Here is a 25,181-nt window from a genome sequence, read left to right as displayed (position 1 = left end):
AGACGAAAGAGTTTTTCGTTTTTTGAGTTGCTTCGCAAGACGAATTTCCCTATGGGCTTGCTTCGCAAGACGAAAACGTCTTGCAAGTTTGTTTCCTTTGTCATGCAAGTTTGTTTCCTTTTTCTTAAAACCGTGCATTCAGGGGGTGCAGTTGCGACTTGACTTCGAGGAGCAACTCATAGCACGCGGTGTGGTAGCCTTTTTTGAGGTTTTTGAAGACTTTGGTGATTTTTGAAGCTTTTCCAAAATCCGTGCTTTGCAAGACAAAAAACTCGCAGGACGAAAAAACTCGCAGAACGAATTAATTTTGTCTTACGAGGTACCACTGTGTATCAGATCTCTGGGTGCTGGCAATCGGATTACAGTTGTTACACTCTGTGGATCTAAGGTTGGCTTTTTGAGGCCTACAAGCACCATTCCATCACACAAGGATGTGTTTACCACACCTGTGACCCATTCAATCATCCCACTCCAGCTACCTTTAATAAGCCAGGATGGACAAGGATCTAATGAGCAGGTGGTTGGGGGTATCTCAGAAAATATTGTGTCCACTGCCTCAGGCCATATCAATTGGAAATGATTCCACAACACTGGGCTCAACATTGCATTGGACACCTTGGCTGGTACTGTGGCAACAGCAGCATCTAAATCAGGCTTCCTCAACCTTGGCCCTCCAGATGTTTTTGGCCTACAACTCCCATGATCCCTAGCTAGCAGGACCAGTGGTCAGGGATGCTGGGAATTGTAGTCTCAAAACATCTGGAGGGCCGAGGCTGAGGAAGCCTGATCTAAATCACTGAGGAGCCAAGAGATAGTGTTTAGCTATCTGGTTTCAGCTAGTTACTATGTGCTCAATAAGTCCACCTCCCTGGTCAAGAGTTCAATACACTAACCACTTCACCATGTTTCACATTGTAAAATGACTGCTGTTTTTCTTTCAATTAAGTGGTCCTTGCACTGTGAAGATTGTCAAATGTGAAGCAATCAAAATGAGGAAATGCCAGACTCTAACCGGGACAACAAAAAAAAGTTTGCTAGAGAACTGGGTAGAGAGGTTGCTGGGAAAATGTGACGTGTGGGTCCCAATGGCCTCTGTCCCTGATTATTCAGTTATTATTTGATTTATGTGGTCTTGCTGCTGCCCTTGCTTTGACCCTCAGAACGGCTGTGTGGGAAGTTTGTGTCTCTCAGATAGAGTGAAGCGCTGCTCTGCAAAGTGTTTGGAGCCAATGTGAATGCAAAGAAACTGATAAATACAGAAAAGGCTCTCTGTGCTCCAGATGCACCCCAAAGGGGAACTATAAGAAAACAGCTCCTTGGAACTAGGCACTGTAAGTATTTTAATGTCTTTTGTAAATGCCTTAGGATTGTCTGGTCTTGACATACGACTATACTTGGGAGATGTGATGATTATGTCAAGTTTGGCATTTGATTTTCTAAATGCAGCGCTAATTATAATGAAATATGCACCTGAACAGTTAATTTTACTTTCTAACGCTTTATTTTTGATATGTTCTTTCCCCCTCCCACCACCATAAAGCTTTATTTTCTTGGTCTAAAGTGCTGTGTCATTTACTGTATATATTAGTCTACAAGCAGAACGTTTAACTGTCTGTAATGAGAGCAGAGCCTATTTTGTTTTAGCATGCACAGGTTGTTGGCACATATTAGATTTATACCTACTAGAAGATATTACCTGCACACTGCATTTGAATCATTTTAATAGTTCAATAAAATTTTCATTTTACATGAGAATTGGATTTTGCAACTTAGCTAATGTGTGATGAATTTTGAAATTATGAAGTTTTAGTATTAGTATTTTTAGAATGAGATATTTGGTAGTTATATTTGTCATCTAAAATGGACAGGTGCTTATTGGGTTTTAACGAAATGAAATTACGGTAACATTCTGAAAAAAAAGTGTTTGGTCAGGCATGCAGTCTAGCCCCATTGGCAATAGCTTGGTCTTTAATAAAGAGTATAGTCAGGGACTAAATTATTACGTATGCTAAGACTTCCCCCAAGGACTCTTCCCCCAAAGATCATCCTGTCAGCAAGGAAATGTTATTACCTGCTAATTGCTGCTGATCACTAAATTTACAGCGGCAATTTGAAAAGTTGCCCCCTAGGTTCATTTGCTCTGAAATAACCTGCCATGCACTAGTTTCTGAAGAAGTGAGTTACCACACCATAATAATTTCCTTTTTATTAAATACTGTACAGTGGAAGGAAAACTAGTGCATTTTAAGGAAAATTAACATTTTTTTAAAAAAAAATTGCACCACAATAGCTCTTTCACCCTTCATGAACCTAATAGTCCATTGGCTAGGAGTAGTCAACAGAGATGTAAGTATAGTTGCCACGTGAATTGTGGGTGCCAGGCATGCTCAGTTAGCATTATTGTCACAAGTAAAAAAGAACGGCAACCTGAAAGTACAATTAGATCATATAAAATGAATATATCAATGTATTCAGGATAGAACTAGTGGAGACACTGGGAGATATTCAGCTCTCTCATTCCATCAGCACAAGGATTTATGCTTGTGCAACTGAAAATTCTGCCACCCTCTCCTTTCCCTGCACCTCCCTCAAGTCTACTCTGGAACGTTGGTGAACCCCCAGAACAGATTTAAGGGGCCCACAAAGAAAGAAGTTCCTTTGTACAAGTAGAAATCCTTGTGCTGTTGGAATGAGGGAGTTACTGTTACACTGAATTGAAAAGGTAACTGGACAAAGTTTTACAAAACCCTTCTGTTACTGTGAATGCATCTCAGAATGCATTGTGGTTGTAGATGCCAATAATATAGAGATTTGTTAAGAGTTGGATCTCTGATCACAGGCACATTTACTTGGAAGTAAGGCCCAGTTAGGATCATTTCAAACATGGCAAAATCGTACAATATTATCCATATGCTGTGTGATGATAACACACAAATGTATTTTGATGGGTCTGTATACACACTAGTAGGCCACAATTTGCATTGTTTCCCACCACTGTACACAAAAAATGTGTATGTGATTGCCATACATGATGATCAATGCACAGGATTTATTCAGTTTCCTGGAGGTATTTACTTGCATAAATTGAGTCTTGTTTGCAGTGAAAACAAAACAAAACAAAAACCCTTAACCGTTCCACTTGATATTTCTGTTGTGGTATTTTCTGTTAAGAAAGAACCAACCTTAGCTGGAAGCTTATTAAACTACAGGCACACTTCGAGTTATGGTTCCAGGCTTTTGAAAGTATGAAAGATTTCTCTGTACGATTAAATATTTGAATTATAGCATGATCTTTCTTCTGATAGCAGCAAAAGGTAACAAAAGATAATGCATGCAAAAGCATGCATTAGTTAGTTAATATTGGCCCACCCATGATTTAGAGTTTCAGTATGTGGAGTGGAGGAAAAGGTTAGGACAGGATCCAAATGAAGGTTAAAATCTACTGCCTAAATCTAGTTGCCCTGCAACCTCATATTCTTTCCCAGGATATGAGTGCACTTCAGAAATGTGAGAAGACTTTCAGCTTGAATTCCTAAAATTCTTCCTGGTGAAGAAATTTCCCTTTTGACATAACTGTCAAAATATTTACGATAAATGTTAATATACTGTCGGTTCAAACATTCTGAAGTACTCCCTGGAGGGTGTCCTGCAAGACCTATGATCTATATGCTGTAATAGAGCAAGCACTGCATATTTTTTGCCATTAATAATACGCTAGCAGCTGAGCAGTGTCTTTGTTAGAACTGGTATTTTCTCCAAAGGGATTCCACTGTGATTTTGTGGCCATATGGTTAGATTTTACCTTTGAACACATATTAATATTAACACCTGTACAGGATTTCATTTTACTTTTTTTTTTTTTTGCACTATGGCTGTGAATTTGTTCCTTTGTTATTTCCCTGGAATCAGGGATAGGTCAGGGATATGTCCTGCTGCACTCTGTAAAGTTCCTTACACATTCCTGGTGTAGTAGTAGTAGTAGTATTTTGCACTGTGACAAACCAAATCCTACTTACATTTACTCATATATAAGTTCTACTGGCCTGGGTCCAGAATAATCGTTTCAGAAACAGAAAAATCAATCAGCATTCCATGGCAGTTGAGCATACCCAGTCCTTACTGGGCTGTTTTTGGAATTCTATGACAGGGGGTGAAGGGGCCCTAAATTTTTTTTTGTACTCTTGTACCAAATCTGATTATACTTCCCTTTTGTGAATGGACAATGTCATTTTGGCAATATATGCAATGTTACACTCCCCTGAAGACGGGAAAATACAAGGAATTATATCCATTGTACATTTGCACACATTAAATATGCAACTAACCTGTGACACAGAATGCATGGGTTGACAACTGGCACTTAGCTAATGCAGAACAAACTAACTGTGCCAGTCTAGACACAGGTTTAGCTCATTTACTCACATTTTCAATCTAAATCAAAGGTGGGAAACCTATTTTAGCCCAAAGGCTGAATTTCACAGAAGGGAATTTCCAGGGGCTGCATCAAGCAGTGAGCAGGGTCCAAGCCAAAAGTATAGTACGTGAGGCCAGAGACTCACCTCACTCTAATTCTTTCTCTAATGCACTCCCTATCAACCAATTCCATTTTTGCTCTTTCCATTTTCTCCCTTTCACATCTCCAGCTGCCTCCCCTCCTACAATTAGACTTTTTTATTATTAAAAAAAGACACAGGCTAAAGTAGAGATTTTTCAGTAGATGTTTATACCTCTAAAAGTGTTCAGTGCTCACTTTATTTCTGGGTTCAGAATATACTATTGCATTTTTTTAAATTACCAATGATTTTCATGTTACATTTAATCATACAAAAATATAGTGCTATTTAGCATTCAATATAATATGTATATCATAATATATAACCACACAGCATGATTCAGTACATGCCTGTTATGAAGAATACGCACTGTGGTTTGTGTGCAGTGAAGGCAGCAGTGGAATCCTAGGCAGGAGAATGAGGAAGGATTTGTTTTTGTGACTGAATTAGTTCCTTGCTATCTCTTTTATTTTGTTCAGGAATTGGTTAAAGGAAGGGCAACATTTCCCTCAAAGCAATATTCAAAACTATGATGTAATTTAAATCACACAATGCTCCATTTAAAGTGCATATTTGCTGATTACATGCTCAACTGATCCCATTGATAATGGTTGCATGATTCATCAAGGCACTTCTATTTTGAACAAACATTTACAAACAGAGATAGCAAGTGGCAGCATTCTTGACATACTATACAATTTCACCTTTTCCTGCTCTGTGGTGGAAGGGGGGTGGGATGTCTGGATGAGGAACATGTCAGAAAAATGTCTTTTTAGAAATCTGTAAATAAAATTGAACAGGCCATGAGACATTTTTTTCTGCCCTTCCAGCAATCCTTGCTGTACAAACCACATTAAAACAAGAGGTCTGGAGACAAAGTATTGGCTGATCAGAGAAATTCAACCCCCTCCCCCCAATTTTCTTTTTGCTTCTGCCTTTTGCTACATCCTTAGAATTGCCAGAACATAATAGCAACATAATTTTGTAGCACCGTAATGGCTAGTATAAGCTTTCATGTGCCAATGGCAGAATACATTCATCAGGATCTAACCCAGAGATGGCTAAACTCCAGTTCAGGTGCCTGATCTATGCCCCAAAATGTTTTTCCTTCTCTGCTAAGACCCCATTAATTAGCACTGGCAAAACATAAAAATAAAATAAAAAGGAAAGGCGATACAGTGCTGGGTAGAGCAAAGCCCGATGCCCTCATGGGGAGGCATATTCCTGGTCATTAGACAGATCAAGTGGAGAAGGGGCAATAACGCCACTCCCCAGTGAATCGGCTGTGGAGGAGGGGCTGTGTGCCTGAGTGGTGGGGGGCATACTCACTGCATGCAGCCCCTAGAGGGCTGGCCAAGAGGGAAAGTGGCCTTTGGGTTGGAGGGAGGAAGAGAGAGAGAGAGAGAGAGAGAGAGAGAGAGAGAGAAGCTGCCTGTTTTCTTCCTTTGTCATTTGTAGCTTATTTTAGCACTGCCAAGTTTCTCTGTCACTTCTCCCTTTTCCTCCGTTCCATCTCCTCTGATATTTTTCTTTAAGAACCCTTCAGGTTCCTTCAGGTTCCTTTCTAAGTCCATTCTGAACTGCACCTTCCCTTTAGCCTCCATGCTTCTGAGCCTTCTGTCTCTAAGCTATCTCTCAGCTTCCACACACACCAGACCTCTCCCAACTCTTCAGCCTACTGTACTTTTTTGTAAGGTTTAGTAGTTCCAAACTGACAACATTGGCTTCCCTCACAGGATCTTAACTGCAAACTCTTTAGTGTCCAGAGCAACAGAACATTCTGAGCCTAAACATCAGCTCAGTCAATCAGTGTCAGAGGCTTCACTGCCAGAAGAGCAATAGACAGAGAAAATAGATGGTCTAGAAAGGGCCAATTGCAACCTAACATTTTTTTATTCATTGAAGAATATTTATGAAGAATCCAAGTGACTCCCCACACTGGAATTCAAAATCCTTATAGATACTATCAAAAAGGATTGGAAAGATAGTCTCCTGTTCACAGTTTTTCTTGCAAAAAAACATTTCCCACATGATTTCACATCAGTAGGATCAGCCTCTCACTGAGGAAAAACAAAAGTATATTATCAGCACTAGCTCTCTAGTCTAGATGGCCCTGTGTTCTTATCTGTTTCCTTGGGGTTTTATTGAACTGTTTTCATTGGCTTTTTACTTTGGAAAGTGCTTCTCCCCAGAAATATGCTTTGTGATTTTGCTTCAGGCATGCATTGTACAAATCACTGTAAGGCATAACGTTCTTCCCTGTAAATGTATGAAAATGGCATTTAACCCATTTCCAAAAATGTATTAAATATGTACAGAAGTTATCCAGTTCAGTTCTTTAACAAGCACATTAATCCATGGAAATCTTTCATTCTGCCTCCTTAGCAAATGGGAAGATCTCATCTTGTTTAATCTCAGATACTAATTTTGTTTTGCTTAAGTTTAATGTTTATTTTTTATCTTTAATAACTAATCTAATAATATATACCAAAAACTCCAAACTTTTACTTGTGATCTTTTCAGGATACAGACACTATTTTGCATCATGTGCTATTTGAACTCTCTGACAAGTCACCCAGCTCAGAAGGAGAGGTCTCTGGTAGAGATTGTTGAGAAGTAGCATGTTATATATTTTTTTATAGATCACTGTTGGAGCCAAGGGCAGTGCTGGCAGGGAGGATGATCTTCCATTGCTCATTCCCATTCTAGACAACTGATCTCTTTATCTGTCTTCTCTTAGTTTTTTACATGTACTGCATATAAATTAGCCATTCTTACTACTTCTTTCTGGGCTTGCAGTAACTGGCATGTTCTCAGGGTACATATGAAAGGATGCAAATGTTGATGCTCCTTGGGCTTTGAAGGGATGATGGTGCTAGGGTTGAGCCTTTTTCAATTTACTAGTGGAAGCCACTAGATTCATTAGGCTAGGGATAATTTTAGACAAATATTTCCGCATAGTTCTTAAGTTTTTTAAGGGGCTTCTACACAGTATTGTTGTTATATATATTTTTGGCAATTATCCCATTACTTTTCTTCATTTCACCTGTCCACCTCCCTCCTAATGCAGTAGATCCAAACAGCAATGCTAAAAGCCCCAGGTGTGGATGTTTTTGCACAAATATCATGAGATCTGAAATTTCAGGTTCTTGTGAGACTTTTCAGTGAGATTTGCAGAACCTTATCAACCTTATCCACCCACACGGTCCACCCTCAGTCAGGCCAGAGAGAGCTTAAACTATTGCACTCACAGTGTTCTCAGTAATGGCAGACAGAAACAAAATGGTTGAGGTATAATCAGCTGAAGAACAATTAGGAGAGAGAAGTAACATTGTAGAACAAACTTTCTACCTGATCTTTCAAGCAAGGTAAACAAATACTGATCATAAACCTTTCGTGGAAATTAAATAATCCAATACTAGGAAGATGTCAAAAAAGGGAATAGATTTGCATAAAACGTGCATGTGCCATTTATAAACATAGATGCAAATTTAGACAAGATTACTATAATTTATTTTTAAAATGTATATCACAGTAATGGAGAAGATTGTGCCCAGGTGATCCAAAGGTTAACTAAGATCAGTTAACTAAGTTGATGGGCAAGATGCTCTCCCACCTTATGAAACTGAATAGAAGGTATTGTCAAACACAGAGATGTCCTTAGGTTGCCCTTCATATAGGGTGCTGTCCTCTTTTAGGTAGGACACATGGCCACCCTACTTACCTGACACTAAAAATACAGGCCTTGTAGATCTTCATTGATTGCAAAGGAAATAATAAATGTAGAAAAGTAATTTCCCAGCAACTGCATTCCTACTGAGAAATAATGACATTCTGAGGCCGTCAGGATCCAGGCTAATAGCTGAAGTGAGAACTGAGAATATTTGAGGGTAAGTATTAATAGAAATGTGGATTCTCTTTAAAACAAGTAAGATTAATGGAACAGTAGATTCAACAGAATCAGATCCTTAGTAACTTTGTATTTGTACTAACACAACATAATATTTCTATTGCACTCTGTAGAGTTTTTCTAACTATTTCTCCTTTTCCTCCAATAAATTGTTTCAGGAAATAATCTTATCTTTTGACAACATCTTGACTCTTCAATTTAAAGTAACTAGAAGCTTTTTGAAAGCAGGTAACATTCCGAACTGAATGAAGCAGTGGGAGCTAGAGCAGACTATGGCAAATACCTTTGTGACCATACCCGATGGGTACTGCCTTAGTGACCCAATCCAGTATTATGGTGAGTTAAGCAAAAGGCAATTATCCACATGTCTCTCTGTGTATGAACTGAATTTCTACAGTTGTTAAATATATGTTTGATACATGAAGGACAATTCAAAGCCATCCAGTGTGCCATTTCAACATTGAGGGGATCAAATAATTCCCTCAGGTGACATAAAGATATACAGTACAAGATCCAAAAACCTACTCCAGTGTGGATGCATTGAAGTTCACTTAAGCAGTGAATTTCATTCTCAGAAGATATATTCAAACAATTTAAGACCAGTTGTGGCCTTTATATTATATATTTAATAAAGTAAGATATATACCTGTATTATATTATTTTGTTTTTAGCGTTCTGTTGGGAGCCACCCAGAGTGGCTGGGGAAACCCAGCCAGATTGGCGGGGTAGAAATAATTTAAGTATGATTATTATTATTATTATTGACATTTTAAAAAATTAACAGTAAACCCTCCAATCAAGGATAATATTGTCAGCAGAACTGTATACATAGGGTGTCCTTCTACAAACAATTCTGTTATACTATATTCTATAATTTAGAGATGTAAAATCCTACACTAATCCACTGTTTTCTATGTGATTTTTCAAAATAATCTAGATGCCTTCCCAGAACACATCAGTTATCCACTTCAAGATCTTGACTTCCAAGCTGCTCCTTATTGTCAGTATTCAACCATTCAGTTTCCTGCAGCATTACAGACTCCATCTCCCCAAACACAGTACAGCACATACAACTTGGATTCTCAATACAGTGATGGGCAATACATCATCAGCAATTGTGAACTCAGTAAGCCCACCTGCATGGGTGCCCAGAATGATGGGGGAGAATATCTTGGACAGAAAAGACCCAGGCTTAGTCACTCTGCCTTGCGAATAAAGGGACAGGAAGAGCTCTGTGTGGTTTGTGGGGACAAGGCTTCAGGATATCATTACAACGCACTCACCTGTGAAGGCTGCAAAGGTAATGGGGAAATAATTTTGTGAATCAGAGAATGTCCGCTGGTTAAAATTGGGGAGAAAAGTCTAGTGCAAAGTTAAAGTTGGGGAGAAAGGTCTAGTGCATAAGGCAGAGATAGAGAACCTATGGCCTTCCATATGTTGTTGGACTACATTTCTGGTAGTAAGATAGACACCCAACTTTGATATGGGCAGTAGCTTAGTAGCAGAGCATCTGCTTTGCATGCAGAAGGTGCCAAGTTGAATCTCCAGCATCTTGAAGTCAGCCTAGGAATATCCTGTATTAGGCTTGCCATACATCAGGAAAATTTCTTATATGTCCTGGTTATGGGGTGTAAAAATGGTGTCAGGGGGGAATTTTGCTGAATTGGCAACATGTCAGGGAAAACCTGGATGTATGACAATGCGATGGAAAAATTAGTGGAAACAGCTCCAAAAGCTGGTGTCAATATGGCAATTCTATCCTATATGAAATACTAGAGAATAGATGCCACCCAGCACAGGATCAGAGGGACTACTAATATGACTCAGTATAAGGAAACTGTCTATGTTCCAAAGGACAAACAGCATGGGTTTCCATGGGGATACCCTGGACAGTAAAGTCCCAGGCTCTGGCTTACAAATGAAGGGCTAAGAAGAAGGATGTTTTGGTGGAATCTAGATGCTAATGGACTCCAACTCCTATCAGCCTCAGCCAGCATGGCCAATGGCCAGGGATGATGAGAGTGGTAGTCCATTTAACTGGCAGTTAAATCTTACTTCAACAATGGTGACAGGACAGTATCCTCTACTGCATGCGAGGGCAACAGGCTGTCTTATCAGCTGTATCATTTCTCATTTTTATGCTCATTGTTCTAAATGTGTATGCTAGGATTTTTTCGACGTAGCATCACGAAAAACGCCATCTACAGATGCAAGAATGGTGGCCACTGTGAAATGGATATGTATATGAGGAGGAAGTGTCAGGAGTGTCGCCTAAAGAAATGTAAAGCTGTGGGAATGCTGGCTGAATGTGAGTGCCCAAATTACAACAAAAAAATTCTGGCATGCTGCTGAGTTAAGGAATTTTCCTTTCCTGCCATGTTTAAAGGCAAGGAATTTTCCTTTCCTGCCATGTTTAAAGGTATTCCTTCCGAAGTTGTGTGTGTGCATGTGGGGTGGGGGGAGTTCACTAAGAGAATAGTTTCCTAGTCTTTAGAGTACATCTGGTATTAATTCCACCTCTGCTAGGTATCAGTACTTAGAAACATGTTTCTAAACTTGATCTCATGGTATAAAGGTATTTAATAACTGCTGAAGCTAACCAGGTCTGGGTGTATGAACAGGGCTGGTTACAGTGGGACCTTCACAAAGTGTTCTCTACCTCTGATAGCCTCCCTCCTATATGGGTGAACTTGAACTCTAGAAGACTTAGTTGGTGGCAGCATTCTGTTTGATATGAGACAGCAGGCAGCTTCTATTTATTCACATAGCTCCTGAGCCATGCTACACAGAGGGCTTTATTGAAAATTAAAATGGTGGATGCCAGAACTATTATTCTAGCACTGACTAGATTAAGAAGACTAGGGCTGTCATCAGAAGTGGGGTTCTGTATAGGATCAGGCAGAAGTGGGTTGTTGGGGGTGCTATATGAGCTGTTGCTGTTGCTTACCAGGAGAGAAAGAGGGATGAGGCAGTAGGCATGGACCAAATGCACCAGTGGAGCCAATCCAGTGCTCCTGCTGGTGTGTTTGCACTTCACCAACCTCTCTGCAGCCTTACCCCTCAGAGTAGTCATGGCTAGGAATATACTGTTAAATGTTCTGCAAGGGAACATGCTTGAAATCAATGCCTTTCTGGAACTTGTTGTTTCCCCCTCTGGTTTACATTTTTTACAGGTCTACTAACAGAAGTCCAGTGTAAATCAAAACGCCTCAGAAAGAAGAGTAGCTTCCTTTGTAGCATCAAAATGGAAGTTGAGGGAGTGGACAACAAGCATGTATCCTCTACAACAAAACCTTTAAAAGTAGGGTATTTTAAAAATAATTTTGATTGTTGTATTTTAACTGTTGTATTTTGCTTTAAAGACATGCACATCTTTCTTTCTAAGGTGCAGGAGCGAATGGAACTGACTCCTGGAGAACATCAGCTCATTGACCATATTTTGGCTGCCCATCAAAAATGCACAATTCCCTTGGAGGAAGCAAAGAAGTTTGTATGTGTTCATAAACAGCAATATAGCAAATGTGAATTTTGGCCTGGGAAAGCTTGGCTGCAGTGGTTCATGCCTTGGTTACTTCCAGACAGGATTACTGCAATGTGCTCTATGTGGGGCCTCCTTTGCACTTGATCCAGAAGCTGCAGTTAGTGCAGAAGGCTGCAGCACAATTGCTGACATGAGTGGGGCCTTGTCAGCATACACTAGCAGTGCTCAAAGATCTGCACTGGTTGCCAGTTTGCTACTGGGCCAAGTTCAATGTGTTACTATTAATATATAAAGGCCGTAACAACTTGGGACCAGTTAACCTGCGAGATCACCTTATGCCATATATGCACACTTGACTGCTTCTATCTGTAGAACCAGCACTGTTACAGGTGCCACATAATACCTGTTCTGCATTTGTAAAAAAATCAATCTTTAAGTGCGGCAGCAGCTACAATTTGGAACTCCCTGCCTATTAACATTAGGCAGGAACCTTCACTGTACACTTTTTGGTGCCTGTTGGCGGTTCGAACCCCTGCGACGGGGTGAGCTCCCGTTGCTTGGTCCCTGCTCCTGCCAACCTAGCAGTTCGAAAGCATGTCAAAGTGCAAGTAGATAAATAGGTACCACTCCGGTGTGAAGGTAAACGGCGTTTCCGTGCGCTGCTCTGGTTCGCCAGAAGCGGCTTAGTCATGCTGGCCACATGACCCGGAAGCTGTACGCCAGCTCCCTTAGCCAATAAAGCAAGATGAGCGCCGCAACCCCAGAGTCAGTCATAATTGGACCTAATGGTCAATGGTCCCTTTACCTTTACCTTTACCTTTAAGGACATTTTTGTATACCTACCCAGATATGTAGTGTGTTGTGTGTTAATCTATTTTTAGTTTATTGTATTAAAAAAATGTTTTAAACATATTTAAACTGTTTTTACTGCCAATCTCATTGTTTGATCTTTTTTGTAAAGCATGTTGAAGTTTTTCCACAATCAAGCAGCGTATAAATTTTATGAATTAAAAAAAATTCTAACTTTCTGTTGGTTTATCTTGTAAATACCGGTACATGTTTTTAATTAGTTGCAGGAAACTGCCAATGCTGAAGAGAACTTCCTACATCTTTCAGAAACAGCTATGGTTCATGTCCAGGTACTAGTGGATTTTACAAAAAGACTTCCAGGTAATGCATTCCACAGGAAATTTTCTTGGGGTGCTTCCACACTATGCATTTAGCGTGGAACTGCCATGCCACTCACATTTTATTGGGCTGGGTGTGTGAGCACATATCATCATCATCCATTTGCAACCCTTCTTCTTTTCCCAGTGCTTATTCCAATTTTTTTCTTCTCAGAAAGTCCACTGCTGTTGTTGAAATAATGGAAGGGTAGTGATATCTCCACAAATGTATATACCTTAGTGCAGGAGATGCAATTAACAGAAATCAAGTGATATACAAATTTTACGAATAAATATAATGGCACAGGTGCCCCCACCAATACCTCCTATGGTGCCCACATAAGGTCTCTATATATCCCCTCAAAATCCAGACTGCAAGACTGTTTTTCCTGTTCTGCTCCTGTTTACATTGGTTCAGCCTCTCTTGCATTGAACATGCCCTTTCAGACATGCCCACATTTCACTGGCTATCAACATTAAACACCCACCCTTATTTCTGTTCTGAACAGAGGAGAGCTGCAAAGAGCTTTTATCTGTGACTGCAGAAATGGCTGATATAAGTGCCTTTTCCCCATTTATGTGGCAAGGCTGATATCTGCAACCTTTTGTGGTCCTGTCTCTTTTTGTGCTCTTTTAGACATGGCAGCCATTTTGTGTTTAGCTATGCCTTCAAGGAAGCCATTTTGTGACTGGCACCCAAGGCATTTATGAACATTCCAAATGTTTCCACTGGCCAAAATGGGTTGGTGTCTGGAGCCTTAGGGGATTTTTTTCTGACTCTTTAAAGCTACATTGTTTTGATATACCCAGTGATGTATTGAGAACGCAAACTTTATCACAGCTTGGCACACATTTACCTTTGCAGTGGACACCATTTTATAACTCCTATTATTACTTTTTTAAAAGGTATCTTTGAATTAATGCTAAAAAGCTTATAGATTACAGTACTGCTTAACTGAAAGAGTATGATAGCACTGTGACATTAAAAGTCTAAGGACTTTTTTCCACAGTGAAGAGAAAAGCAGCATAAGATAGAGGATTTTTAGTGGGAAAATGGCCAGATCCAATAGAAGTTCCTACCTCACCTTTGCTAAAACCTGAAACATTTTGAATCAATGTATCATTATTAAAAGATATAATTGGGAGTATCTGTAGCTGGACTTTTCAAACTTTAGATCTGATTCTCAAAAAAATGTATTCTTTGCAAGATTAAAAAGCTTATATAAGTAAAGATCTGTCAAATTTCAGATATATACCTACCATCAAAAATCAATGTAATTTGATTACCTATTCATTTCTCTATAGGGTTCGAAAGTTTAGCCAGTGATGATCAGATTGCATTGTTGAAAGGCTCCACAATTGAAACAATGTTTTTACGTTCTGCCCAGATATACAATGAGCAAGGGATTGAATGCCAGTCATCATTCCATGAAAGTAAGTTATGTTAGCATTAGAGGAACTTAATAAATTCATGTGTATACGTGCTTGCCATGATCACTTCACTATATGCATTTGATGAGGTGGAATATGGCTTACCCTAAGGCCTTTCCCAAACATGACTTTTCCTTGGGATAAATGGTTCTTCTTTCTCACTTTATCAAATGATACATTGTGACACAAATTTAAAAATATGATAATCATAAGGTAACTTTAAAAGGGAAAATCTGCTCTTATAGACTTTCATTTCTCTTGCTCTAGGTCAAGTAAAATTTTCTGCCAATGCTATATGTGCTCAAGATAAAAGTACTTACTTAGGACTGTCTCATACTGAAGAAAGCCCAACATCAACTACTACAACAGGTAACTGAGCTGTCCCACAAATATAATTTTAGTAAATTTTTAAATCATTCCTTACTGGATTACTTATTTTTTAATAGCAAGATACTTTTGATTTTCAGCCAGAATACCTCTTTGACTATCTATTTTGTTGAATAGACTGCTGAGTAGACTATCAATCTTGTTGATTAGTCACTTTAGACTGCATTTCTTGAATGTTCTAGATTCATCTCTCTGCACCCTGACATCTGTGACTTCTTCCACTAATATATTTAAATGCCTGATAAAACTTAATTCTGCACCCTGGTATTTTCTCGCATATTAATATTTTATCTCCACTCCCTTTCCTCTGAGTGGCTTGACCTAAAATCTTATATGTATCTTATATATGCTATCTAATCTTAAAAATAAGTCAATTATATGTTGTCTAGCTACCATCTGATATCTTCTGGTTTTTTTCCAGGTATCACTGAGGAGTTTATCACTGCACTATTTTATTTCTACAGGAGCATGGGAGAACTCAATGTGACAGAGAGAGAGTATGCATTGCTTGTTGCAACTACTGTGTTTTTTTCAGGTATATAGAGCAACTACACACAGTGTTTAAATACTAAAACTGAATAGTGTCAAAGAAAATTATATCAAAGTATTTATACTTTCAAGGTTTAATATCTTGGTTGTAAGTCCCATTGATTGCAACTGAACTTACATGTTAGTAAATCTGCACTGATCTGCTTAAGAGGATCCTCTGGGGGTGCACAGAGGGTTGCAGGGGCAGAAGAAAGCAGAATTTTCTTTCACAGGTGGTTGGACGGAGTTGGATACCACCTACTGAAATTAATGGCATTTACCCTCTGGTAAACGGGTATAGGATTGCAGCATTACCTAGAAATAAGCACTAATAAACTCCAAAGGACAATTCTGAGTAGTTAGACAGAAAATTGTGCTATCAGATCCTGATCATTTTTAGTGCTAAAAATATTTTTTTACAGAAATATTTTACATAAGTGCAAGCTCATGGGGATCGGAAATAACATAACATTCAATAATTTTATGTCATCATGACCACATTGGGAGAATATATGTTTGAGTTCTGCATAGCATCATGTAATTTTAATTTTCCTTTTTTTTCAGATCGTCCACTCCTAAAAAACAAACAACATGTGGAGAAACTCCAGGAACCCTTTTTAGGAATTCTGTACAAGTATTCAAAGATATATCACCCTGAAGAACCACAACATTTTGCCCGTCTCATAGGGCGACTCACTGAACTCAGAACCCTCAATCACAATCACTCAGAAGTCCTAATAACCTGGAGAACAAGGGATCCTAAGCGGATACCTGTACTTTGTGAAATATGGGACTTGCATTAAACAATCTGCCAATTACTTAAGTTGTCACACACTTAAGTTGTTGTTTTTTCCTCAAAATATGCTCTTTCCCAATTGTTGTGCTTGTATTAAAAAAAATCCCATTTATGTTAAATGGCTATATTCTTTTTTTTTAAAAAAAAAATTCTGTGCTGCAAAGCCTAGATAGATCAGTTGGTGAGAGGATTGAAAATACCATTTGTGTTATAAACACACACACTTTTGTTGCAGTTGAAAAGGTATCAGAGCATGTATAACCTATATAACATTATTGCCACAATTGCAAGGGTATCTGGAAGACAAACTTAAAATGGTATGGATCAAGTTCTTTACATGTGCTGTTTGACACCTCTAGAAAGTATATCTTTCTTTGCCCAGGAAGGTTTTAAATGAGTGGGAGAACAGTTGACAGCAGAAAAATCCTTTATATAGGGCAGCACACAGAAGACTATGGGAAGTTGAGCAGGGAACTGGATCCCTGGCCTCTCAAGCCTACACATATGTATGCTCTGATGGTCCATAAGAAATCTATTATGGCTTAGATGGATACTGCAACTATTATGACCACATAACTTTCTCAGTGACTTGAAGTGGATCCTGGTGCTTCTGTTGTAAACATGTACATGTCTCCAAACCACATTATTCACATCACAACACTCACCATCTTGTTTGTCAAAGTTATAAGCAATTAAACATTAAAGTTAACTAATAACCATTAGAGAACAAAATACTGAAATGATTGGTTATGTAATTAGTATATCACACAATTTTGAAAAAGAGTAGTAAATTATAATCACCCAGGATAGCTGGTAACCCACAAACTGATTATAGTTAATTGATTATAGTTTAGACCAAAATTTTAATTTGGTAGTTATATCTTTTTATTTACTTGCCAGTCTAGTTGAGGAACAGCCAGAATAACCAGTACTAAGTCCAGATGTTGGTCCTTGATTAAATTTTTCAGTAACAACAGTTACAGGATGCACAGGAAAGATAACTCACTATATCTGCTATTATTTTATGTATTTCCCCCCTTTAGATCAAGCAATGGTAATTTAGTTTGATGGATGTTCAATTAGTGAAACCCCATGCATGTTTGAATTCTTTGTTTACAATTTGCTACAATATATGGTTCAACATTATCATCTGTTTTTGTGGACATCTCTTCACAGCTTCAGTTCTTTTGCTAAATATAAACCATAATGAACCAGTTTTGCTTTAGTCTTCTTGAAACTTAAATGTTGCAGTATTTTTTTCTGAATGCTTATAAACAAACCTTTAAAACTGTGAATTTGTTGATGTACAGTGCCTTTGCTGCTATGGATCAAAATCAAAAGAACTGTGTAGCTAAACCTTTATTGTGTAAGTAGAAATTTACTTAATTTCATACTAGAAGTGAGTTAATGCTACAAGCTGAAATGGAATGTTCACTGAATTTCCAAATGTAGTGGGAAACATTTGAAACAGATTTCAGCTATCAGTTTCAAAATATAAATTCCTGATATTAGAACAATATTTTAAAAACATGGCTTAAAATCTCAGCATTTCTATATTATGTTATTTTTGCATTTTAAAATTATTTTTCATACCTAAAATATTATGTAAATAACTTATCTGAATATATAGTTAATATTTTAATACATGAAATATTTTGTATAGGTCTATATTTTTCAGATATATATTTAAGTGTAATAAATGCACTATCAATCTGGTCTTCTGCAGCAAGATAGTTGTTTTTTGTATGTATCATTAGTCATCCAACATGATGGTCCTTTGCTTTAAAGTTGTATCACGCTTTGTTAAAAATACAAAGAAAAAGATACCAAAGAGTTATAGAAATGAAACTGAAAAGAAAATTAAAACCACAACCACGACCCAATTTTATCATATGACCTTTGCCACAGACCTTTGCCATAAATAAATGACTAATTAAGCCTGGATCTTATTCCAAGTATCCCATTTTCTCATTCATCCATCCAGATTCAAAGATGTCGTTTAAGTGGGACCTATATGTTAGTCTACATGCAACAAGCTTTAGGAATGCCAGTATTTTAGTCTGAAGGCCAAATTGGCTTCAAGCCCTCTCTTTCAATTTTCTGCAAACAGTAGCCAAGTTAAGTCTGATGCAGATTCCAACTCAATAGAACAAGGACTCAGCCACATTGGCAAATAAAAAGCACTTTATATATGTTGTTTAGGCATTCTAACACTGTGACACCAGATGGCAGTGTGGAGTTCCATTTTTCCCAATCCGATTTCTCATACAAACTTTAAAAGGCGTTTAACTGAAATGCTTCTTTGATGTGTCTAGATCCAGCCCAAAAGTAATCCCCATGCCATTTTCTGCAAATATAACGCCTATGTAAGAAACACATAAATGCACAAATCTTCATCCAGTTTGGCCCTTAACACAGATGATTGTGTTGCCCAGCATGGCTTGATTAAAATATGAGACTGTGGTCCTGTTTACTCACCAGTTTTAGAATCGAATTATATGTGATATAGGAGAGCAGTAATTAGATTGCCTGGCTTTTTAAACGTTAAAACTAGTTTTCTGAATTTCATGGGTATCCCAATTTAAAATGGGGAAATGATGTGTTCCAATGAAATTAGAAGCTCTCTGTCTCTGTTTTAAATATGGGAGGGATGGGGGAATAAACAGTCCAATCATGATCTTTTGTGCCTTTGTGCAGGCTGTGAAATCTGCCCTCTTACATTCCTCCTTGCATTAAGAAGCTGATGTGGAGAAGTTTTAATAAAAGATGCAATGTGCATGTTTTTGGATGTCACAATTGGTTGATTCCTTGCCATGTCAGCCCTCCCAAATCTTGATTCCCCCGCCCCTAAATGTTTTGGATTAAAACCCCCAGCAGCCCTAGCCACTGGTTGTGGCTGAGGAGAGTTGTGGTTCCTACCATTTGGAGGACACCAGTTTAGGGAAGGCTGACTTAAGGTATCTTTGTCATTGACATATTAGTTCAGAGAAGACAAATCAGTATCCTAACAATGTGGACATTCCACCTAGCATGGTATGTAAACATATCAATAGTTACAGTTGGTTATGATGAACACTAAAAAAATGAGAACAGTAAAGGGAAATAATTAATTTTCACTTTTGTCCACTACATTCTGGATGAGATAGTGAGCTGAATCTTAAAAGTGTTTTAAAGTGACAGCGTTGCATATTAGGAACATGCCAGATGGGTGGGGTATTAAATAATAAAAACATTATTACTATTAACATAGGATGCTGCCTTTTTGTGAGTCAAGCTATTGGTCCATGTAGTTCAGCACTGCCAACAGCCAGGGATGAGGAATCTGTGGCTCTAGAGATGTTGCTGGGCTCTCCATCTCCTATTACCACTGATCACTGGCCATGCTGAGAGTCTGAGATCACTGGTGAACTTAGAGTCCAGCAAGCTTTGGAAGGCACAGGTTCCCCATTCCTGGCCTAAACTGACTGACAGCAGCTCTCTAGGGTGGTTGCATGTGCAGTAACAAGAAAGAGTGCAAAAGGTGATGCAGATGTGCATTAAAATCTGCATCTGCCTATTTATATTTTATAAAAAGTTATTAAATTTAAATAGAAATACAACACATCTCACCAAAATATGGGTGATAGTTACCAGATGAAACCACTTTGAGGTTGTTTGTTGCTTCTTCTTTTTACAATCAAGCGGTATATAAATTGTAACAAACAAACAAACAAATAAAATAACTCAGTCTGCTGTCCAGGTGCTTAACTCTTCATGGATAATTTCAAGGCCTTTGTTTTCCTTTATGGTCCTTTTACTTTAAACTTGACTTTGTGAGGACAGCCTTTCAAACAGAGGGCTGTCCAATGTAAGGCAAGACACACGGCTACTCTGGGTTGTATTCAGCGTTGGTCCTCCTACTCAGAGAATGCAGTGCAAATAATGGGTCTGCTAGTCATGCCCATTCATTTCAATGGGTCTTAATGTCAGTAGGTCTAACACTGGATGCAAGCAACCCTCCGGGCAAGCCCATGTTCTGACACTCACTTCCCCCCTGCCATTCAATTTGCCATTGGTTTCATTGTGCGAACAGGGTCTTTGGGGAAGTCCCTCTCTGACCCGGGATCCGGCCTTGTTCACTGCGCTCCACTGAAAGCTAACGCCTCCAGATGTGATGAATGCTGCAGTCCTCTACACACTAGGGTCGGAACTTACTTCTGGGCAGAGCTGTATAGGATTGCGCTGAGAGCCTATTCAAAGCAGCGCTAAACAGAAAAAAAAATAGTGCAGTCATTTGCTTCGGTGTATAAACTAAACAAGCTATAGCTTAGGGCCCCAATCTCTTGCGCCCCCCCCAAAAAAAATTAAAGGAAAAAAAACCCTGGATGTACATTTCCGGATAAAAGATAAAAAACGATAAAAGATAAAAACAAATAAAATAAAACCTACATACTGCAACAGTGTTTTGTGTTGTGTAGGCTCCTATGATGTAAGTAATGGGCCCCCAATCATTTTAAGTTAGATCTTAATAATTATTTCACTATTAATATACTTCTTAATTGTAGTTCACTATTAAAATACTTGAAGACAGGAGTGCCTGGTGTGCTCTGGTCCATGGGGTCAGGAAGAGTTGGACACGACTAAACAACAATTAATATACGTCTTCTTAATTGTATTTCAGTTCTACAATTACTTTGATAAAATACATATTTTGTTATGTGCAAATGGCTTTAGATACCTATTAGGTTCATAAATTACCATATAGCATATATTCAACTCAAAAACAGCGACAATTTGTTGTTGACAAAGGACAGCTGGACATATAAAGGGCCCCATTACCTTCAGTAGCTGAGGGCCTCATCAAACCTAAATCCGGCTCTGGATATGGTCAAATGAAAGGGGCGGCGGGCGCGCGAAGCCAGCATCCCAGGGGAGCAACGTTCCGGCCGCGCACGTGGTTCCCCTTCCTGAGGGGCCGAAATCATCGCGGAGTTTATCCCGCTCCTTCCCCCTCCCCCCCCGCCCCCTGAAGGGGGCAGCTCACGCCGTGGAATCCTGATGGAGCCCCCCTCGAGGGAGAGGAGAGGACACGTTAAAGTAAACTGCCGACCCGCCAGCTCGCGCCTTTGCACACGGCCCACTACCGGACTCTTCCCGCCTTTTCTTTTCCTTTGTACTGTATACTCCTACAGCCGTTTGAGGCGTTAAGGTATATACACACACATATACATAGAAGGTACACACACACACACACACATATACACATATATCTGTCCTTCCACTTCGTTTTCTCAGCCTATAGCACTCTCGCTCGTACAGGCTCACTTACCCCCTCAGTCTTAGCTCCCACATTCGCGTCAGTTGGTGCGTCTGAAGGGGGAGGGTAACACCTCTTAGATCTGCGCGCCTGACTCGCAGTTTCAGGCAGCAAAACGTGATGCAGTCAGCGCTGCTGTCGTTTTTACAAAATGCAAAAAAAAAAAAGGGGGGGGGAGCGCCTGCACTACTTGTGTGCAAGCGTGAATGCTGGTAATAGGGTGGTAGGAAGAATTGTCAAATGTATCTAATATTTGCCACTGTAGTTTACACATGTGAAATGCAAGAAAGTGTCTTGTGTGGGAAAGCGCTGTTTCATATGACCCTCAACTGTGTTACTGTATTTTATTTTATTTTATTTTGCATTTCTTGCAACAGTAATTGGAATATAAAACTTTAAAGTTGAGTCTGATTTCATCAGCAAGATTCACAAGTCACATATAATTGCTGTAGAAGTATCTCATGGTTTATCACTGTCCATGTACATGTTGCTTCACAAACTAGATAACGTTAGGGAGACCAAAGAAGGGAATGATGGAGACTGGTAAACTGAAAATATGGTATGGAGTTCTTTCAGAGACATTTAGGCTACAACATTATGTGGGGACCAAGAGGTTATATGCAAAAGGTTTGATGGAAAAGATGAATGGAAATTGATGGAAAAGATGGCTTTCACAGAGGTTTGAAGCACTTCCACCTTAAAGGTCCAAAAGTTTCAGACTCACTATTTTCTGGTAGGATACAATACCTACTTGCAAATTCACACCACACAATTAGCATTGATTGGGAGGTCTTGCACAGCAAACCTACTTCCCACAAATATTTGTTTTTTGTACTAAGGAAAATCATTGGAAAATGTACTGAAAAGTGTGGGATAACCCTTGATTTGACAATGTTCTAACCTGGTGGCACAAAATTAGGATGAATGCTCAACAAATAGGTTGTTTGGAAGCAGCCATATTTTTAAATTTTCAACTGTTTGGTTCAGATAGAGGTACTATGGGCAAATATTATTATGCCCAACTGTTTTCATATTTCTGTTCATCATTATCATTCACAAGGAATGCATTTTAAATTCTCATATACAGTGTAATAGTGCTGTACAGTGAATTCAATAGATCTACAATGTTCTAATAGAGAATGATGAACACTATCAATTGATACAACTTGTCACAATAAAAAGTTTATAAGTATTACAAAAGACTTGTTTTCCAAACACAAAATATATAATTTTACAAAAAGTAAATATAGCTATGTTGGCCTACAAGAAAATTTCCAAAATCCATATTAGGGAAACACTTTGATTAGCCCAATCAAAATATCACAAAATAGTGTGCATTACAAGCTTTTGAGTTCCCCAGAACTATTAATCATTTACACATTTAAACAATCTATGTCATTTTAAACTATTGGTTTTGTTTGTTATTACAGTACGCATTTTTGTGTTTTTATATTGTAAACTACGCTGTGATAGTTTTGGATCGGGGTGCCAATTTTATTGGGGAGGGAGGAGGCAAGCCCCGCGCTGCATAATCAGTCACATGATGAAGTGCAACCACACCTTTTGAATGGCAATGCCGTTCAATTGGGGGGGGGAGCTCAATTGGGGGGGCGCAAAGTTGTATTGGTCCCTAGGAGTTGGCTCCTATGCTTCAGATGGTGGTATAGAAAATTTATAAATAATTACAATTATAAATAAACCAATAATAAATAAAGCGGAGTGGGTGGGAGAAAAAAAGTTGGCTATGGAAATGATTGAGTCTGCATCTCATCAGTCTTCAGATGGAATGTGGGAGGAGTTAGGAAACATTAAAAGGAGGCTCCTTAAGCACAATGCAGCTTTCAGGTTGCACCAAGGGCTACAGGAAAGAAGGAACAAAGAATAAAGACTGCAGGAGAATTTGAAAGCTTATATACTATTTTGTGATATTTTGGTTGGTGCTGGCCTAATAATGCACAAATGACAACGTTGGAATTATTTTTCTGTTATTTTCTGTTTAACTTGGGAAATCCAATAAATCAATAATTCTCCATTTTCAATATTGCAATACTAGTCTACTTGACAGGGCTACTGTAAGGATTAATAGCATGATAAATTATATTGTTCTGCAGAACATAGAAAGGAATTGAAAATAATGCAAGATATTAAGTACATTTTATCATGAATTTAGTATTGCTAGTGTTATTTTGAGAGTTTAATTCTTGTGTCTTTTAGACAGAAAATGGAACAGGAGAAATCCTTTAAATTGTTTGTACCACCAATACTGAATAATACCCAAGTATCTGCAGTCAAACCACAGACAAGCAAACGAGATGGACGATGTTTTCAGGTAAATAAAAACTGTTACTTTAAAATATATATAGCAAGTTTACAAAAGCTGACCAGTGTTTTAAAAAATAAAGATTACATGTATTTCCATTTATCCACACTTAAACATTGATAACTCAAAATGCAACATTCCAGAGTTTTGAAATTTGAAACTAAAAACCAAAGGAAAATGCCATTCATATGAAAATTAAAAGTAGACACTCAACTCATTCTAGACAATGTTGGGCTACATGGACAAATAACCTGACACTATTATAATACGGCTTCCTGTGTTTATTCGTGTCTATGTGTTTATGATCCTATATCCTAGTATGTACCACTTGCACTTATGGTTTGCCCCAGAGTGACTGGGGCCACTCAGTCAGATGGGTGGGGTACAAATAATAAAATTATTATTATTATTTTTAATTCCTAGTTCCCCGTATGTTCTACTTCCTCATTAAAATATCTGAGTTGATCTTTGCCCACGTCTACATAACCTACTCTTAGCCTTTTGGAGTGGAGTGCTTGAAGTTATGAAATTGCCCAGTATGAATATATTTTCTAAGACCGTAATACCCCTAAATTAGAATTAGTTTTAATGACAGCTTAACCTGATTTCATAACTTGGCAGTAAGTCCTATTGATTTTAGCATATTGCATTTCCAAGTAATCTGTTTATGATTGGAGATGAGCATGTCCATTAAAAGGTATTATTATTTCTATAATGTTTTATTTTTCCAGGATTTTAGCAAGGGAACTGAAGATGATTATAACTTGCCTTTTGGGATGAAAAGTATGTCAAAACATATAGAAGTCATAGGTAAGATTAAAACATAAAAATAAATATTAAAGAAGATGGAATGGTAGACCTTGAAAAGTGAAGTAACCATTAGAACTAGAGCCAGTTTGTGCTGGAGTCATCGCTGAGAACTTCTGCAGTATTTAAAGCTGTGTTGTTTGTATTAAAATTGTACTTTGTTATATATGTCGTTCATTTGCTTTCTATTATTTTTTGGTAAGTCAGAATCCAATATATTCTGTATTCCATTTGTAGCCTATGATGTTTGTATGGACATACACTTATTAATAAGACTAACACATAGCAATTTAGGAATTAATACTGTTATTCAGTTGTATTGTTATTATAATGTTTGTAACTTATAATTAAGCATATTTATTGTTAAATAATCAGACATTAAATGTTGTATTTCCAGAACCTGTAAAACCTGTTCCTGAGCTAGAAATGGAGGTGAGTTAAATATACTGTTGCACGCCATCCATATCTCTGAGTGGTGCAAGATTCCAGGGGTTCCAGGTGCTCAC

General features: G+C 38.3%; 2 protein-coding genes and 1 long non-coding RNA gene across 12 annotated transcripts in view; 2 read left to right on the top strand and 1 right to left on the bottom strand.

Moving 5' to 3' along the window:
* Positions 1-1,019: 1,019 nt before the first annotated feature.
* On the top strand, positions 1,020-16,274 carry LOC307217709 (bile acid receptor-like). 3 transcript variants are annotated; one of them, XM_079979461.1, is made up of 11 exons: positions 1,072-1,331; positions 8,622-8,799; positions 9,401-9,763; positions 10,631-10,771; positions 11,637-11,764; positions 11,849-11,953; positions 13,015-13,114; positions 14,416-14,544; positions 14,809-14,910; positions 15,350-15,463; positions 16,021-16,274. In XM_079979461.1, the coding sequence occupies exons 2-11, from the start codon at positions 8,709-8,711 to the stop codon at positions 16,257-16,259; spliced, it is 1,512 nt and encodes a 503-aa protein (XP_079835587.1). In that variant the 5' UTR covers positions 1,072-1,331; positions 8,622-8,708; the 3' UTR covers positions 16,260-16,274. The 3 variants fall into 3 exon arrangements, with proteins under 3 accessions (XP_079835586.1, XP_079835585.1, XP_079835587.1); XM_079979460.1 differs by having other exon boundaries at positions 1,020-1,331; positions 8,692-8,799; positions 11,637-11,953; XM_079979459.1 differs by having other exon boundaries at positions 1,021-1,331; positions 11,637-11,953.
* A 122-nt stretch (positions 16,275-16,396) lies between these two features.
* On the bottom strand, positions 16,397-21,196 carry LOC307218064. The gene is made up of 2 exons (XR_013839725.1): positions 21,071-21,196; positions 16,397-20,496 (listed from the first exon to the last, which is right to left on the bottom strand). It is a non-coding gene; the product is annotated as an uncharacterized lncRNA (long non-coding RNA).
* A 113-nt stretch (positions 21,197-21,309) lies between these two features.
* The window catches only part of SYCP1 (synaptonemal complex protein 1), a 45,125-nt gene continuing 41,253 nt past the window's right edge, over positions 21,310-25,181 (top strand). The window contains exons 1-4 of one of the 8 annotated variants that reach the window (XM_079979033.1): positions 21,310-21,440; positions 23,763-23,877; positions 24,600-24,678; positions 25,073-25,107. In XM_079979033.1, coding sequence (XP_079835159.1) covers positions 23,770-23,877; positions 24,600-24,678; positions 25,073-25,107 — 222 coding nt within the window. In that variant the 5' untranslated portion in view covers positions 21,310-21,440; positions 23,763-23,769. Of the gene's footprint in view, positions 21,468-21,571; positions 21,596-21,669; positions 21,772-22,197; positions 22,228-23,762; positions 23,878-24,599; positions 24,679-25,072; positions 25,108-25,181 lie in introns of those variants that run through there. The other 7 variants (XM_079979038.1, XM_079979034.1, XM_079979037.1 and 4 more) reach the window with 7 other exon arrangements.

The sequence above is a fragment of the Podarcis cretensis genome (assembly GCF_951804945.1).
Source record: "Podarcis cretensis genome assembly, chromosome: 6".
Classification (NCBI taxonomy): Eukaryota; Metazoa; Chordata; class Lepidosauria; order Squamata; family Lacertidae; genus Podarcis; species Podarcis cretensis.
This window is presented reverse-complemented; position numbering and strand designations above follow the sequence as displayed.